The sequence below is a fragment of the Grammomys surdaster genome, unplaced genomic scaffold (genome assembly GCF_004785775.1).
Source record: "Grammomys surdaster isolate TR1022 unplaced genomic scaffold, NIH_TR_1.0 310, whole genome shotgun sequence".
NCBI classification, from domain to species: Eukaryota; Metazoa; Chordata; class Mammalia; order Rodentia; family Muridae; genus Grammomys; species Grammomys surdaster.
In genome coordinates, this window is record NW_021604729.1 from 2,395,006 (window position 1) to 2,412,058 (window position 17,053).

The following is a 17,053-nucleotide window of genomic DNA, read 5'->3' on the forward strand; positions in this document are numbered from 1 at the left end:
TGGCTTCCTGGTGGCCTGGGCGCCATGGCGCTGCCCTGGCTGCAGCGAGTTGAGCTCGTGCTCTTCGCTGCTGCCTTCCTGTGCGGGGCTGTGGCGGCTGCGACATTGACCCGGACCCAGGTGCGGCTGCGGGGGCGGGCCGGCCTTGGGGTCCAGCAGGCTTGCGTAGGGGGCTGGCCGCGATGTCTAGGGGCTAGAACGTTCCAAAGTTGTTTCTTCCCCAAAAGAACGGGACAAACTTCCAGTCCAGCGTCATAAGCTACTAGGGTTTTGAGACACACAGGTCGTCTCGGCATCCATTCAATAATAGAAACGTTTGTGGAAAAAAAAAAACACCACCAAAACATAGTGTAGCAGAGATGATGATGGTGCCGCATGGCTGTAACACGATGTGTGAAATGAGGAATTAATACAACTATGCACATTTGAGTCTTTACTGCTGGGTGATAGAGTACTTTGAATCACTATATGAGTCTAAGACACCTACTTTCATAGATTAGGAGAGCTTGTTAAAGGACGTACAAAGTCAGGATCTACTGTAGAATTTCTGCTCATAGGAAAGGGTAAAACTTGTGATTTATAACCCTTTGAATTCTGATCCTTCTGGGCCCTGAGATTGTTCCCAGCAGATCCATCTGTCTCCCTCTTTCACCTAAACTTATGAACTAGTTCTTACATCTGAAGGGAACTTGCATCTCCGGGTACTGAACTTAAATGGACTTAACAGCTTCTCTCCACAGGGCTCCTTTGGTGGTAGCTGTCCCTTGTATGGTGTGGCTGCACTCAATGGCTCCTCTCTGGCCTTGTTATGTCCCTCAGCCCCTTCCCTCTGCTACTTTGTAGCTGGGGCCTCAGGCATCCTGGCACTGTACTGCCTTCTGCTTCTCTTCTTCTGGGTCTACAGCAGCTGCATCGAAGACTCCCACAGGTGATTGCCTTACTGATGATAAGGGGCTGAGATGCCCACAGGTGATTGCCTTACTGATGATAAGGGGCCGAGATGAGACGAGTCCCACCTCAGCCACAAAGCTTGTTTTCTCTTCCTCAGAGGTTCTATAGGGCTCCGAATTGCTTTGGCCATCTCAGCTATAGCCATCTTCCTGATCTTAGTGTCTGCCTGTATACTTCGATTTGGCACCAATTCTTTCTGCAATTCCATCATCTCCTTGAACCATACAACTAGGTAATGGGAGAGGGAGGGAAGCCTGATAGGGACTGTCTTCCCTCTGTAGGGAACAGGTCATTTAAGTTCCCACTTTATCCCTTTCCCTTGCCCTTATCTCTAAGGACACAAATGTGCTTAGAGCATGTTTCCTTTCTCACAACTTCTTTCTTTAACCTCACAGCTGCTCTGAAGCCCAGAAAATCTCATGGACACCTCCAGGAAGTGCTGTGCAGTTTTACTCCAACCTACACAATGCTGAAGTGAGACAAAGGGATATGCTAAGATTAAGCGACTGTAGCTTAAGAGTGTTCACCATGTAATATGTGCTTGGCTGTACTTCAGCCACAAGCTCAAAGTAGCTATGGGGCTTGTCACCTTAGTCTGATCACACAATGTTGTATGGGTAGGACTGGATTGGAGATGGCTTCCCTCCTCATACTCCTGTTCTCTCTCACAGACCTCTTCTTGGGTGAATCTGATATTATGGTGTCTGGCCTTGATGCTCCAGGTCATGCAGTGCAAATTTAAAGCCACACCATACCAGCCCCAGGAGAGGAGTGACCCAGAGTGGAGCTCTGAGACCGATGCCCTTGTTGGGCAACGCCAGTCTCAATCCTGAAGAATACTCAAGTGCTTTCTTCCACCAGAACCTCCATGCCCAAGTGCTTTTAATCCTCTTGTCTCTGTACAGCCCTGTTTATATAGGAAACCTCAGTTTTCGCTACAGAAGGGAAACATTCCTGCTTTTTTTTCCTTAACTTTTTGTACCAAAATAATATATTACTTATCTTCATCATGGTATTGATTTCTTGATGTTAAACAAATAGATGGGAGAGAGGACAGAATGATGGCTTAATTAGGGATATATCAAGCCTTCTGGGAGAAATTTATTGACTACTAGTGAATTCTGGGCACCTTGTCATTGCCCCGGTGGTCTCCTCCTCCCTAAGGGTTTGCATCATCTGAAAAGGGTAAGCCATTTCTCACAGGCTCCGGTAGGCACCCACAGTGTTATCAAAGAGTTGAGTGTTGGGAAAATGTCCAGCTTTGTCCAAAAGGAAGTAGAAGCGCCGGCCTTTGACCTTCAGAGGCAGCATAGCAGGAACTTCACCTCTGTGGGCCATGCAGGAAATTTGGTTCAAGGGAACTGTGAAACGGGTACCCAAGCCAAAGGGGGCATAAGTGGTCAATGTCACTTGCTGCCCTCCTGCAAGGAGCATGACTGACCGCACAGATCGAAGTGAGTAGAGGAGACCAGCACCAAGGACCAAGGCTCCTGCAGGGAAGCAAAATGGGGGTAAAAGGTTATATAGACCCTCTTTAGAGTCAGATTAGTGTAATGGAAGTAACAACTTTGAGCAAATATATATAAATAAATAAAAAGAAGGTAGTTAGGCAGTGGTGGTGCACCAGGGAAGCAGAAGCAGTTGGATCTCTGAGCCACCCTGGTCTACTGAATGAGTTCCAGGGCAGCCAGAGCTACACGGAGAAACCAAGTCTTGAAAAAACAAAAAAGACATGGTCCATTATTCCATGCTGGCTACAAGCTTGCTATATGTTCAATAGCTTTTAATTTGTGATCTCCTACTGTCCAAATGCTAAGATTACATCTGGATGCCACCATATATGTCTATGCACTGTTGGGGGCTAAACCCTAGGCCTCACGCATCCTGGGCAAGCACTCTTAGAAACCAAGCTGAGCCATGTTACCAGCCCAACGACATTTTTATAGATGGCCAGCTCTATTGTTAAAGGGAGAAAATGCGTCCATGGCTTCAAAAGCCTGCTAGTGTGAGGGGCAGATAGATCTTGGCCTACTGTATGCAGGGTGAGGGTGCAAGGCATTCAGGGACTTAGTTACACCACACCCATATTGGGTGTCCCACTTACTTTTTTGGAAACCCCTTTTAGCTGAGTGAGCGTTGTGCTCAGAGTCCCACAGCAATCTGGAGCCCAAGCGCTTACCCATCGTGCCGCAACCAACAGCTAGCCCGTAGCGCCAGAGTGCAGAGTGCAGGTCCAGGTAGCCCCGTTTGGGAGCCTCCGCAGGTGCTTGGATCGGAGGTCTGGACAAGGCTGCAATAGCCAAGGAGGTCCAGAAGATGCCCTGACCAGCACAAAACAGTCCAAGGATGGCAAAGAAGCGGCCCCGTTCGTGCTCGAAAAGCAGCACATCCCGCGGGACCCTGTTTTGCAAAAACCGGTGCACATTTTGGGATCGCAGCACGGACAATAGCTGCCTGACCCACCGCGGCAACAGAGAAGCCGCCATGGCGGAGCACTTCCGTATCCGGGGCGGGACTTCCTACTACACACGACGCACTTTCCCACCCCTCCTGCATTGAGGGAAACAAGCCAGGAATGGGACACAAACTACAATATCACTCTTTATCTTAAAAAGTAAAGGGAATCCTGGGGTTAAGTACACAGAGCACCTAAGTCCTTCGGGTAGTTTAGTGTCAGCTCTACAAAGTAAGCTTTGGCTTCCTGGCACCATGAGGCTCAATCTTCTGGAAGTCTTCTCTAAGTCTTCCAGAAGGTAGGTGAGAAGGATGAAGCAGCCCTTCCTTCTCAGTCACAGTTACAGGGTGGCCTCAGGCTGGACAGGAGACGGCAGATGACAGCCAGACAATATTATCCAAGGACTATTTACAAGGGGATTTTTCTTGTGATCATTTCATAAACGCTACTTCTGGAATCTCTCCCTTGGCCTGCAGAAAGATAACATTTATATAAGTAGAGCCAGGTGACCTCTCTCCCACCTTCCCTGCCCAGCTCCTGTGATCCCCTGGCTGTCCTGGCACTATGTTGACCAGGCTAGCCTCAAACTCAGAGAGATCTGCCTACCTCTGCCTTCCAAATGCTAGATTAAAGGCAAGCATCACCATACCCAGCCTTCATCTGATCCATACTTTACCTTGAGGTGAGTGAAGGCCTGAGCAGATCTGGTGTAGTCCCAGTTATTGTCTTGAAGGCACCTGGAGTATGATTAAAATAGGAAGCTGCATTAGAACCAAAATTCAGTCAGTCACTCTGATCACTAAATGCCACTCCAGAATCCAACCCATGGGGAAAGTCATCAATGTTTTTCATTCAGTTTACACACTGTTGCACCACTTGTACAAATCAAACATTAAACAGTCAAAATGTCCACCAAAAAAATGATCAATGTAGTTTTACACTGGTAGGGAAGGAAGGATTTACACGGTTTAAAAACTAAGCTCCAGCTGGGCAAGACACTTCAGACCTTTAATCCTATCACTCTGGAGAGGCTGAAAGCACATGGGCATCTCTCTGAGCCTGAGGCAAACTTGGGCGACACTGTGACTTCCAAGCAGCCAAGGCACAAAGTGAGACCCTGCTCACAACAAAAGTTGCAGAACCACATATAAAGACTGTGGAACTAGGTGTGCACCTACAGTCCCAGTTCCCTTGGGTGCCAAAGCTCACTCAATCTAGGACTTGGTTAAGAGCTCAAGCCCAGTTTTGACAACTTAGTGAGACCCTGTCTCAAGATGAATGACAAAACAAAAACTCTAAAAAAACAAACCAAATAAACAAACAAACAAAACTTGGTGGCTAGGTCTAATGGCTCATGTCTTTAATCATAGCACTTTGGAGGAAGAGGCAGGCAGAGCTCTGTAAGTTCAAGGCCAGACAAGGACATAGGGAGACCACGTTTCAAAACAACCACCTGAAAAGGGTTCAGTGGTAGACTGACTGTGTAGCATATGTGGAGTCTAGGTTTAATCTGTAATTTTGCTTGGGGAAGAGGAGGACGGAAAACTAATTCTTCATTCGTGCTTTAAATTTTAAAAAATAATCTATGCAGAATTTTTAGTAGGAATCTTTCTATTAAAGCACTGTAATTCACTGTCAGGCCATCTGTTTCCCCTTGGTCCTATCCATGCTCAGCACTCACTTCTGAGACCACTCGAGGTTCATGCCAGACTGGGTAGAAAATGCTTGCAACATTTCCTGCTGTTCTGGGGAGAGCGTGGGTACTGGGCTGGAGGAAGGTGTGGGTGCAGGCATGGCGAAGGCTCTTTGGATTTCTTCAGGGCTGGCATTCCGCACAAATAATTCATCATTTACAATACATAGCCTTGGGGACAAAAGACATCTTAAATAAATAGACAAATAACCTCATCTTTCTACATTGTCTGTGTTCTCAGATCTGATTAATATCCACATGCCCCTCCCATGTTACCTTTTATCATTTATTCTCAATTATAGACTAGGTATTTAGGAAGATTATCTTCCAAACACACTAGAATTATATATTCACTTCCTAACATACTGATAGTTGTTATTCACTTCCTAAACTTCTACTGCTTTTCTGCAAGTCTGAAAACTACCTGAGGAGTTATCTCTACCTGCCAACTATCATACTTCTATCCTGGGACTGAAGATAATACCCAAACTGTTAAGCTGAGTACTTACCCTGAATTGCTGGCAGGAACAGCAATGAACGTTCTTGTGAAAGCACGTAAAGAATCTCGACACTTCCCATCCACTGCAATGAGAATGAGCAGCAAGGGCTCCTTACGATCGCTCCAGCTTCGTCTTTACAATTATCACTCACATTATGGTTCAAAGATACAAAGAGCCCGCACTTGGCCAGGTGAGGATAGTTATTTGGTCATAAGTGAACAAAGGTGGGATAAAGGGACAGATCAGGGAGGATAGTAACAGAAATTCCTGTGTGCTATAGGAGGTGAAACAGCTTAGAAAGTGTTAGCCTATGGCCTGGCAAAGTCATCTTACTTCCTGAAGTACCACTGTGCAAGAGTATTATGAAATCATTTAACAAAACAGAAAGAAGGCAAGGGTCAAAGGTACTGCAACTTTCTCAGACTCACAGAATTAACACGGGGATGGAAATGGAGACCTCTGCTTGACTCTTACAACCTACACTGTTCTAGTCCCCAGGCTTTTGTCATACTGCAGATAAGACAGGTAGAAGAGTTTTAAGGCCAAACCAAGATGGACTGGGCAAAATAGGAAGGAAGTCAGAGAAGAAAAGGGAAACTAAAGATACTGAGAAAAGTTCAGAACTAAAAATTCTTACCTTCCTTGAAGACTCCATTGACAGAAAAACACAGCAATGTGCTCTGAAAGAGAAAAAGCACCAGAAGCAATGTAGGTTCCCAACCAGAGCTTGAGCCTCCTCAGTGAATGCTGAACCCATTATCCACCCCATTTCTGGGCTTCTGTTAGGAGAAAACATGTACTTACTGTTTGGGCACTTATATCTACCACAAAAGAGTTAATGTCATGTTGAGTTTTGGGTAACTCATTGAGGAAGGCAACAACATTAAGACGTGTATGCTTTAATAGCCGGAACCGCAGGGCTGCAAGCAGAAGGAAGAGAAACCAAGGTTAGGGCACATCCACACTGGCTACTGATTGTTTCCCATTTTGATTGCTCACACAACATACTTACTGGGATCTTTAAGCTTCTTCACATTTCTGCTGTCTTTGAAGTATTCACCTAAGTTGTTTCTGGAAAATAAGAGGGAATGATGGTGGTGGTCAGAACAGTGGCCTGTATCTTCCAAAGAATCCCATGGTTCTGGATAGGTTCGGACATGTGACACTTACCGGACAGGGTTCTGAGGGTTGGAAGGAATGCTTAGTGAGCAACAGGCGCCATCATGGTAGGCATCCAAGAGACCCTGGCGGTCTCCTGAGTCATAAATTGCATAGTACCTGTAAGGAAAGTTAAAGAAGAGTCTGAATTCTGTGTCTGAAACCAAAAGGACACAGCAGTAAGAATGCACTGGCTAGTCATTATCCCCAGCACTAAGGGCTCCTGGGATACTCACTGCTGCAAGAAGTGCAGGACTAGACTCTTTAGGTTCTCTGTTCCAAAATAGCTTCCCTAAAATTAAACAAGACATTAAGATCACAGGACCAGTATGCTTCCCACTCACAGTTCTAATTCTAACCCCAATTCTGACCTTGCAGGGTGGTAACATTGTAGGGGCTTCGACATCAAAGGCAATTGGAGGGGGTAGCTCATGGCCATCCTGTGGGGGAAAAAAGTGAACGTCACATGAGAAACAGAAGCAAGACTGGATCTGTGAGTATAAAGAAAAGCTAAAAGGCACGGAGTGTGCAGGGATCCTATATAAACTTGGTCCACAGGCATTTCTAGGATGATGATTACCACTGTACACACCCCCACTGGTGGTCACAAAATAGAGGCAAGACCTTGGTTGTCCTTGTTATTGAGAGCAAAGTGTTAAGACTTACCAGGCGTAATAACTTGGGAAATCGTTCGCGAATGGCGCTGTCAAGAACGGGACAGAAGTGAGTGACGCTTCAGAGCCATCATGCCTCCTGGGCTGCTCTAGGAGCAAATACACCAAAAACCCGAGGAACAGCCCATCCCATCCTGCTCATTGCCCACTTCTCCCCAGCTTAAACTTGGGGACAAGAACACCCATTCCCCTCCTCACCAGGGGCACCCCTTCTGAATTGCCTTGAAGGCTGGCTCTGTCATCTCGCTGCCTAATCCCGAGTGCCACAGGAGGACACTTTCAGCCCAAGCTTTAAGCCTAGGGCTGCCTTCCCCATCTTGCCCCCCTTACCTTCCACCTACTCACCTGTGCAGCCCCGGGAGGAGGGAATGGGGTGGGAGCCCAGGGGCTCCGCTGCCTCACCAGGTATCCACCAGTTCTGCCAGGTCTGGCCTTCGCCAAGACCAGAATACACCACAAGTATGGCACAGGATGTTGGGGCAAGGAGATGAACAAGACAGGGCTCAAGAAGAAAGGAAGAAAGAAAAGAGACCAAGGGAAAGGAGAAGAGAAATGGAGAAAGGTAGGGCAAGGACAAGAGAGATGGAGAGACAAAGAGGAAGCAAAGCAACAGGGACAGATCTGAAGGCAGAGGTATTCAGAAAAGAATGGGAGAAAGAAAGACCTCCTGATACAGCCCTTTCCTTCAGCTGCCTCTTCCCTGTAGTCCCAAGGTAGACATGGAGAATATATCCTATAATGAATGGTTTGCAGTTGCTGTTGGCCAGGTCTCTGTCTGCTTCCTGGGTCCCCATCTGCGCTGGGCGTGGGAGGTATAAAGCAGCCATGGGGCCAGGTGACCTCCCTCAGAAGACATGAGGGTTTAGGCCTCTGCCGAGTTGGGGGGGTGAGGGTCTGTGCCCCACCTCAGTTGGCCCCCAAGTTTTCTCCTGATGGCCCCCCTGCGACTGTGCCTGTCTTAGGTTGTTCCTTCCCTGAGGAATCTTACCCGTCTTTGGCTAACCAGCCATCCTCCGGGGGCCAAGCAGGGTGATGTGAGGTGTGCGAGTGAGAGAGGGGCCATGCCCCTGACAGGGTCATTTCTCTGTCTCCTTGGTAGCAGATGCCCCTGTGGCCTCCACGCCCAGCATTTGCCTTGGGATCCCTTCGCCTGCTGGCGGGGCCCCGGCTTTGGTCTCATCTTAGGGAACCCAGGTTTCTTCTCCAGGAAGGGCCCAGTTCACAGCACTGGGCAAGAGAGACCACTAGCATGGTACCAGCTTCCAAGAGGCATCAACCTCAGCATGGACAGGAAGGACCAGGCCACAGCCTTGGCTAAGTAGATCATGAAAAGAGAGTCCCTCTTGGTACAATGGAAAGAGGGACCATCAAAGAACAAAGGAAAGCAGGCCCATCTCAGTACCTAGTCTCAGTAAGAGAGGGCTTTTCTCAGCCTGAGTACACCAGGCTTTTGTCCGAAGACAAACACACAGGTAGGACATATATAAGACACCTCCACATCATAACAGAAAAGGGAGGTGCCCTTCCTGGAATAACAGGTAGGTAGATTCTAGAAAAGGCTGTGCTCAAGAAGGAAGGAGAAAGGCCAGAGAACCAGAGAACAGTAGTCAGGTGAGAAGAAAGGAGTGGAGATCTGGGATAAAGCTAGAAGACATAGACAGGCAGAAAGGAGTACGTGATCCTCCTCCCAAAGGACAGGTGGTTCCAGCTCAGGGCTGCATGTTCTCCTGTAGACGGGCACTGGTCAGGGTGCATTAGCTCAGCCTCCCAGGGGGTGAATGTCCCCAGGAGGGGAGACAGAGGCTACAACTGACCTGATATAGGTGGACTGGTCTCTGAAGGTGTCACACATGGGGTTTCTGTCAAGCCACAGCTCTTCCAGCTTCAGCCCTTTTATTTTGTCTAATTCCCACTCAGACTTCAACTGTGAAAATGAGGGGAGGGTAAAAGGGAGGAAACAGACCAGCTGGATCTCCACACTTCCAAATACTACCTAAGTTTTCTTCCTTGCTTCCCACCATGGCCAGCAAAACTCTTGCCCTCAACTACCATAGAAATACAGCCAGGAATCAGTGTGATGGCTCAGTGGGCAGAAGCTCTTGCCTTGAAAGCATCACAACCCAAGTTCCAGCCCAGGAACCCACACTGGAAGGAAAGAACCAACTTCCAATATGGTCTGACCTCCACCCATTCATAATCGGTAACTATTAAGAACAAAAGCACCACTAGGTATCAGTCTTACTTCATTTCCTGAGAGATTTAGGGTCTTTAGGTTTGGCGCCTTCTGTACAATGCTGGACATATCATCCAGCTTGTATAGCCTGTTGTTGCTCAAGTTCAAAGACAATAGCTGTGAACAGAACAAAGTTTAGATGTGTTACCATGAGGCAAATCTGTCCCTCAGCCTATCCTACCCATCTTACTCTGCTTTCTAGTGCAAAAAAAAAAAAAAAAGAAGCTTCACCTCAGGAATGTTCTCTTCAATGATCCTCAGGGCAGCTGCCATACAGCTTCTGCGGTTTAGAACAACATCGATGTTCTGAGCCACCAAATCTTTAGCAAGCAGAAACAAAAGGAAGTCTTAAGAGGGCCTGCCCATACCAGTGTTATAAAGACCAACTGCTCCTCCTCTCCATTTAGTAAGGACCATTGCTGTCAGCCATACCTGGGTCTGAGCGGAGGCCCTTGAGGTCAAGTGCTTGCTGGGAGCCATCGTATCGTTTGCTCATGATCAGCTAGAGGAAGGAAGACAAAGGGTTTAGTGGTCACTGATGAAGATTTAAAGTCTGCTGGACCATGTCACTTGAGCCAGCCTTACCTTGAGCTGCTCTACTTGTTCGGGCTTCAGTTCATTCTGTACAATGAAGGGTGGAGCAGAAGAGTTGATGAGGATAGTTATCTGAAGAGAAGATGGAAAGGCAAGAGTATACTTGAGGGAAGCCTAATCACCAGCACTAAGACTTGGTTCCTTTTAGTGCATTAGTGCCAACTATGTCATGCCAGGCCCTTTGTTCACATACCCTTCTGTTTTCTCGATCCTGAATCTTATGGTTAACAGCCTTTAATGCAGAAGCAGTACTGGCATCTTCCACAAAAAACTGGGCCCGTGTACTTTCATAGTGAAACTGGAAGAAAAACAAAGAACATTAGATTTGAAGTCTATATAGGCCCTACCATAGGCTTTCAAGTTTGACTTTGCCTTACCTCAATGGGGTTGAAGGGGACACTGCACTTGCTCTGAATCATGCTCAGAAGCCACATTTTGTCATACTTTCTGCCATAAGGAATCTGGAAGTGAGAGAGAAGGGTACACATGTAACCAAGGCAGCATATTTCAGTTCTCTTTTTGTATTTTCTGCCAAGATTGAAAATATTTCTAGTGCTTCATCAGAAAGCATGCTTAACATAGCATGGATGAGGCTGAGTGATAGAGGGCACTTGCATGCATGAGGTTTCAGAGATAGGAAGCACGCTTACATGCATGAGGCTGGAAGAGCCCTTCTATCCTAAAATAGCTGTTTTTTCTCCTAAAAAAAGGAAGATGTATAGTTTCCACTTGATATACAAAGACTCCTTAAACTCCTTTCTATACACTTATTACTCCTGGAAAGATGGCTCAGACAACATGGCCATATATCAGATGTATTAATTCTAAAAGTCCCAAGATATTATACTTGCCCCCTAGAGACTCCATAGTCTCCTAGAGTCACTCTGTTACTCTACGTCCTGACCACACTTATCGGATTCCCCTTCCACATGTTATCTTGCCTATCCTCCTTAACTCCGTTCCTTAACTCTGTTCTAAGACACCCATTCAAAGAAAGAATGGATTATCTTGATAATGGATTAATATGATACTTCACTGTCCAGTAAATGTTAAGAGAAAATGGATTTGAAGGGTTAGAGACAGGTGTCAAAACACTTTCACTGAGTGCAGTCCTGTTTCCTGAATCACCTACTCTTCCAAGTACTCACTGTAATCTTGAACCAGTTCTTGGTGGTCCCATCTTGACTGGTGCCAGCACCTCCTCTTTCTGGAGGAGCTCTGTCTCTTCGTACAGTAATATGAATTCGATCTCGATCATGCCAAGTATCTCTCCGACGGTTAGGCCGGTTGGTATAGGGGTTGCTGTTGGGGAGCAGAATTAAATTTCCATAAACACTAGGGAAGATGAACCTGTCCTGCTAGTGAAATTACAGCTACTAAATTGGTTCTGTCAAGTATTACTTTACAAGGTGAGATGAGACATGACAAAGACAATAAGTAACAGGGCTACATAATTCAGTGGGTCACTATTCAAAGCTGACCAATTAGTCACTTACTATCTGACTCCGGGGCCATCCTGGGGATTATTCTTTGCCACATCTCCATCATCTTCCTGAAACTGGGAAGACTGTATACCAGAACCACCTCTTCCAGACCTACCATTCCCCTCACCACACTTCCATCGGAAAGGCCTCCGGCCTTTCTTTCTTCTTTGAGGGAAACTAACATGGTCATCATGCCCTAGAGTTGGAAACAGACACAAAAATTAGTAAATGCATGAGTAGTCTTAGTTAACTTAGTGTGACCACCAGTTTCTTGTACTCTGTACTCTTGAAAAAAAGAAAACAAATATTAACAACAAAGGCTTCCTCCAAAGAGATGCCTATGCCCTAGCCAGAACATTCTCTAGGACATCAACATCGTGAACAAGTTTTTGGAAAACTATAGGGATATTGGAAAATAAAAGGGTCAAGAATGTACCTGAGGGAGCTGGAGAAATGACTTACACCACCACCACCACCACCACCACCACCACCACCACCACCACCACCACAGGATTTCTCTGTGTAGCTATGACTATTGTAGACTTAACTTGTAGACCAGGTTGGCCTTCAACTCAGAAATCCACCTGTTTCTGCCTCTGTTTCTCCAGATGCTGGGATTAAAGGCATGAGCCACCACCCCCCGCAAGGTGACTTTTTTCTTTTCCTTTTAAAGATTGATTGATTGATTGATTGATTGATTGATTTTCGAGACAGGGTTTCTCTGTATAGCCCTGGCTGTCCTGGAACTCACTCTGTAGACCAGGCTGGCCTCGAACTCAGAAATCCGCCTGTCTCTGCCTCCCAAGTGCTGGGATTAAAGGTGTGCGCCACCACTGCCCGGCTATTTATTCTTTTCTTACACAATACATCCTGACTGGAACCTCTCCTCCCTCTACTTTTCCCAGTCTTCCCCCAACCAACTCCCTTCTTCCCTCAGATCCACTGTTTCTCTGTTTCCCTTCAGAAAGGAGCAGGTATCTCAGTGTTATCAACTGAACATGGTAATAACAAGATGTACAGCATAACAAGATGCAACGAGACTAGACACAACCTCTCATATCAAGGCTGGATGAGGTAACCCAGGAGGAGGTAACCTTACAAGCCTCCTAAGAACAGGCAAAAAGAGTCAGACACCCCCACTCCAATAGCAGTCCTATAAAAACCCTGAGCTAAACACTACAGCATACAGGCAGAGGATCTAGTACAGACCCATGTAGGCTCTGTGATTGCCACTTTAGTCTCTGTGAGCCTCTAGGAGCCTGCTTAGTTGATTTTGTGGGCTGAATTTTCCTGTTGTCCTCAACCCTTCTGACCCCTACAATTCTTCCTCTCTTCCTCCTATAATTCTTCCTCTGTTCCTCAGGGTTCCCTGAGCTCCACCTTGGATGTGGGTCTCCACATCTGCTCCCATCAGCTTCCAAGAAGCCTGGGATTGGGCTAGGCAGAGTGTTTTAAAGAAAACTAGCTGCTCTTCTACAGGACCAGCTTTGATTCCTAGCACCCACTATAATGCATAACTGTCTGCAATTTCATTCCAGAGGCCTCAACAGGTACCCTAGGCACTTACACGGTGCACAGACATACAAGCAGGCCAAACACTTATACACATAAAATAAAAATCATAGTTCAGTAGTAGAATGCTTGCCTAGCATGGTCAATGACCTGGCTATTTTTTTTTATGATTTATTTATTCATTTATTCATTTATTTTATGTATATGAGTACATCACTGCTCTCTTCAGACACACCAGAAGAAGGCATCAGATCCCATTACAGATGGTTGTGAGCTACCATGTGGTTGCCAGGAATTGAACTCAGGACTTCTGGATGAGCAGTTGGTGCTCTTAACCGCTGAGCCAACTCTCTAGCCCATGACCTGGCTTTCATCCCCAGTATCTCCTCAAAATAAACAAGCAACAAAAAGAGCATTTTTCATTTTAATATAGTAATCCATGGTTTTAATACCAGCAGTTGGTGGATAGCAGGAGAATCAGGATTTCAAGGTCATTTATAGCTATACCCTGAATTTAAAATCAACCCAGGCTACATGAGATCTTGTCTTAAAACAAAACAAAGTTTAAAAGGCAGAAAGGGAGAGTCTCCCCACTAGCTCATATGAGCAACTTAACTAAACTCAGTAGGTTAGAGGCTGGAGAGATCGCACAGTGATTAGAGTACTTGCTGCTCTTCTAGAGGACCCAGAATTGACTTCCAGCACCCATAGTAGCTTGCTCACAGCTATGTACTATATTGTAGGTGCTGGAATCAAAGCTGGTATTCTGGAAAGAGTTCTTAAGCAATGAGTCTCCATGAATATACTCTTGACCCTTTTATTTTTCAACATTCCTAGGTTTCCTAATGACTTGTTCCTGATGTTGATGTCCTATAAAGAGATCTTTCCTTTGGCCAGGGCTCTGGTGTCTGTATGGAAGTAGCCTTTGTAGTTAATTCCAGAGAATCCAATGCCTTCTTCTGGCCTCTGCAGGCACCAGATACACACATGATACACAAATATATACACAGGCAAAATACTCAAGACACAGAAAAAAATAAACCCTTAAAAAGAAAGAGTAGGGCTGGAGAGATGGCTCAACAGTTTAGAGCACCCAGTTTAGGTACTGAGTTCAATTCCCAGCACCCATAGTGGTTCATACTATCTATAAAGGAATCTGATGCCCCCTTCTGGCATGCAGGTGTACATGCATTAGAGCACTAACACACTAAATAAGATAATTAACTAAACAAAATAAATAAGTAAAAATAAAAAAGAGTAATGAAAGGTAAAGACAATCACAATACATTGTGTATATGTATAAAATTGCCAAAAGACTTAAAATTTAAAGAAAAACAAAAACACCCAGAAACCAGTTCCTACAGAGAAAAATAAAATGTGGAAGTGTAAGCAACCCCAAAAACTAACCAGACTCCTGAAAAGCACCTGAAATCTGCCACTTGCAATTTCTTTTGTTGTATGTACAACTGATGGGCACAGAGCCAGATGTTGTGGCCAATACCTGCAATCCTGGCAAATGGTAAGTGGAGGCTTCAATTACACAAGAGTTCAAAGCCATCCTGGGCTACATGAGATTCTATCTCAAAAAAATAAAAAATTCTTACAAATATGATATATTTCAAGTCTTCTAAAGACTACCATCTCCTGAACTCTGAATTTGGGAAATGCTAGTTTCTTTGGGCAAAAATAGCCTGCATCTTATGGGACTTCTAGATTCAGGGTCTGGTGCAGGTTCCACATTAGGGTCCTGGAATGTTCTTCAACATAACCAGTGTTTGAAGCAGGAGAATTTCAAGTTCCAGATCAGCTAAGAACCTGTCTTAAAAAGGGAAAGAAGCCAAACATAGTGGCCCACATCTTTAACCCCAGATAGTGGCAGGCAGAGAACTTCTGAATTTTGAAGGCCAGCCTGGTCTACTCCGTGGAGTTGTAGAACAGTCAGAACTACACATTGAGACACTGTTTCAATAAATAAATAAATAAATAATAAATAAAAGCCAAGTGTAGTAGTATACTGTTTAAGGAACTACAGAGTTCAAGGCCAGACTGGGATTGAGACCCTATTTCTCTTAGTGTGTGGTCTGCATATATGTAGATAGAATAAATAAAAGGAGGGCTAAGGATACAGCTCAGATGACAAAGTGCTTGCCTATCCTTCACACACACACACACACACACACACACACACCCCTCACCCAGACTGAGTCTGAGGCAGAATTTGAAACTTCAAGTCAGTCTGGGCACTTTGGTGAACCATTTCAAAACAATAACAAGGAATTGGAATATAGCTCTATTGGAGAACAGAAGGCCTGGTATACTATGTGTGTAGTGGAGGATGACCTTGATCTTCTTCCCTTAAACAGTGTACTACTACACTTGGTTCTATTTATTTAGCTTTTGCCAGGCCTTGAGTTCAACCCCAGGTCCAAAAACAAAAAAAGTAAAATGTGTAAAAGTCCATGAGACAGGCATAGTGGCACACACCTGGCTGCAATACTGAACTTGCGAAGCTGACACAGGAAGACTGGCTGACACCAGCCTGGGGTACTAAGGCTGACCCTAGAAGGGAGAATTAGCCTTCCCTGGAGATGAACTCCCTAAATGGTTATCCAATCCCAAATGGTAAGCTTTACAAACAAACACATAGAGGCAACACTAAGTGGACTCGGCAGGTTGCAAGAGGAGGGACATGGGAGTGGCTGGAGGAAGATCAAGTAATTATATTTGAATTAAAATAAAGGTTCATTGGGTAGAGAAAACTTGCCCACGATTTTTCAGTCCTGGATAAATCATCAGTACCACACAAACACAAAAAAGGTTCATAACTTTCAAAGGAATCTACCTAATATCTAGCATCCTCTAAACAATGATCCTCACCAAATGACCCTAATAAAAAGGAATACATTATGAGACAGTGCAACTACGGTTCACTGAAAAATCCCTACTCCAATACTGTGTTCCAGGCACTTGACAGAAATGATCTCATACACACACACACAGGCACACGCACCCACACTTGGAAGACAGGTACCCACATGAAAGAGGTGGAAAACAAGGCCTGAAAGTTTAACTCACTCGGGGTTAGCACAGCCAACTCCTGATTCAAACCTCAGCTGTCATACTGTCCTACCCACCACAATGAATTAACAAGTCAGGGTAGGTGTTCGGACTAGAAAACTGGTAAACAATCAGCAGCAAGCCGAAGGAACAGATTGATCGTATTTATAAAAAAAAAAAAAAAATAGGGCACCAGGGTAGCCCACGACCAAGTGACTACTGACTCACATTTAAAGGAAGAGTCGGGCCGCCAAACTGAACTGACAGGCATCAAACACCCTCAAAGTTGAAAGGAATCTTGTCACCCCACCCCTGAGCCACAGGTCCTCCAACGCCAGAATCCGGGCGACTCTGGAGCCCCCGGGTCCCGCGGCGCCCCGAGCCCCTTGCCCGCGCGGCCACCGCTACCTACGGACGTAGGGCTCCTCGCGGCCTCCCGCCCCCGGGCTGAGGCCTAGGCCAGGGCCGCCCACCCCGACCCACCGCGTCGCCTCCCGGCCCGAGGCCCAGCGCTAACCGTTGTATGACTTCCCTTCGTCCGCCATGGCACAGGCAGGTACAGGGGCGGGCTCAGGCGCAGAACCTGACGCCACCAAACGCCCAGACGCCTTGGCGCTCAGGACAGAAGCTCTCCTACGACCGGCGCCACCGCATTTATCCGGCGAAGCACGTCGCGCGCCGCCGACGTCCCCAGGATGTGGGCGGTGCCGCGGGGCGGGAACGCGCTCTCTGAGCCTGCGCA

At 46.2% G+C, this 17,053-nt stretch overlaps 3 protein-coding genes across 3 annotated transcripts; 1 reads left to right on the forward strand and 2 right to left on the reverse strand.

Moving 5' to 3' along the window:
- Positions 1–2: 2 nt before the first annotated feature.
- Positions 3–1,958, forward strand: Tmem179b (transmembrane protein 179B). The gene is made up of 5 exons (XM_028777427.1): positions 3–120; positions 741–928; positions 1,049–1,183; positions 1,347–1,425; positions 1,623–1,958. Exons 1-5 carry the CDS (start codon positions 25–27, stop codon positions 1,782–1,784), a joined length of 660 nt encoding a protein of 219 aa, XP_028633260.1. The 5' UTR covers positions 3–24; the 3' UTR covers positions 1,785–1,958.
- Positions 1,959–2,021: 63 nt separating this feature from the next.
- Tmem223 (transmembrane protein 223) lies at positions 2,022–3,444 on the reverse strand. Its single transcript, XM_028777428.1, has 2 exons — positions 3,131–3,444; positions 2,022–2,441 (listed from the first exon to the last, which is right to left on the reverse strand). The coding sequence occupies exons 1-2, from the start codon at positions 3,435–3,437 to the stop codon at positions 2,149–2,151; spliced, it is 600 nt and encodes a 199-aa protein (XP_028633261.1). The 5' UTR covers positions 3,438–3,444; the 3' UTR covers positions 2,022–2,148.
- Positions 3,445–3,539: 95 nt separating this feature from the next.
- On the reverse strand, positions 3,540–16,979 carry Nxf1 (nuclear RNA export factor 1). Its single transcript, XM_028777426.1, has 21 exons — positions 16,829–16,979; positions 11,755–11,938; positions 11,407–11,560; positions 10,636–10,719; positions 10,452–10,556; positions 10,250–10,330; positions 10,097–10,166; positions 9,896–9,984; positions 9,674–9,781; positions 9,246–9,355; positions 7,424–7,460; positions 7,129–7,197; positions 6,994–7,049; positions 6,770–6,877; positions 6,612–6,670; positions 6,404–6,519; positions 6,237–6,279; positions 5,609–5,681; positions 5,088–5,270; positions 4,083–4,143; positions 3,540–3,876 (listed from the first exon to the last, which is right to left on the reverse strand). Exons 1-21 carry the CDS (start codon positions 16,854–16,856, stop codon positions 3,838–3,840), a joined length of 1,857 nt encoding a protein of 618 aa, XP_028633259.1. The 5' UTR covers positions 16,857–16,979; the 3' UTR covers positions 3,540–3,837.
- Between the last annotated feature and the right edge of the window lie 74 nt (positions 16,980–17,053).

Excerpts from the sequence above, each read along its gene's own strand:
- Tmem179b (XM_028777427.1), top strand. The coding sequence starts at position 25 with ATGGCGCTGCCCTGGCTGCAGCGAGTTGAGCTCGTGCTCTTCGCTGCT. Across the intron at positions 121-740 it reads CGACATTGACCCGGACCCAG|GGCTCCTTTGGTGGTAGCTG; the intron begins GTGCGGCTGCGG and ends TTCTCTCCACAG. Across the intron at positions 929-1,048 it reads TGCATCGAAGACTCCCACAG|AGGTTCTATAGGGCTCCGAA; the intron begins GTGATTGCCTTA and ends TCTCTTCCTCAG.
- Tmem223 (XM_028777428.1), bottom strand. The coding sequence starts at position 3,437 with ATGGCGGCTTCTCTGTTGCCGCGGTGGGTCAGGCAGCTATTGTCCGTG. Across the intron at positions 2,442-3,130 it reads TGTTGGTTGCGGCACGATGG|GAGCCTTGGTCCTTGGTGCT; the intron begins GTAAGCGCTTGG and ends GCTTCCCTGCAG.
- Nxf1 (XM_028777426.1), bottom strand. The coding sequence starts at position 16,856 with ATGGCGGACGAAGGGAAGTCATACAACG. Across the intron at positions 11,561-11,754 it reads GATGGCCCCGGAGTCAGATA|CAACCCCTATACCAACCGGC; the intron begins GTAAGTGACTAA and ends GCTCCCCAACAG. Across the intron at positions 3,877-4,082 it reads AGGCCTTCACTCACCTCAAG|GCCAAGGGAGAGATTCCAGA; the intron begins GTAAAGTATGGA and ends ATCTTTCTGCAG.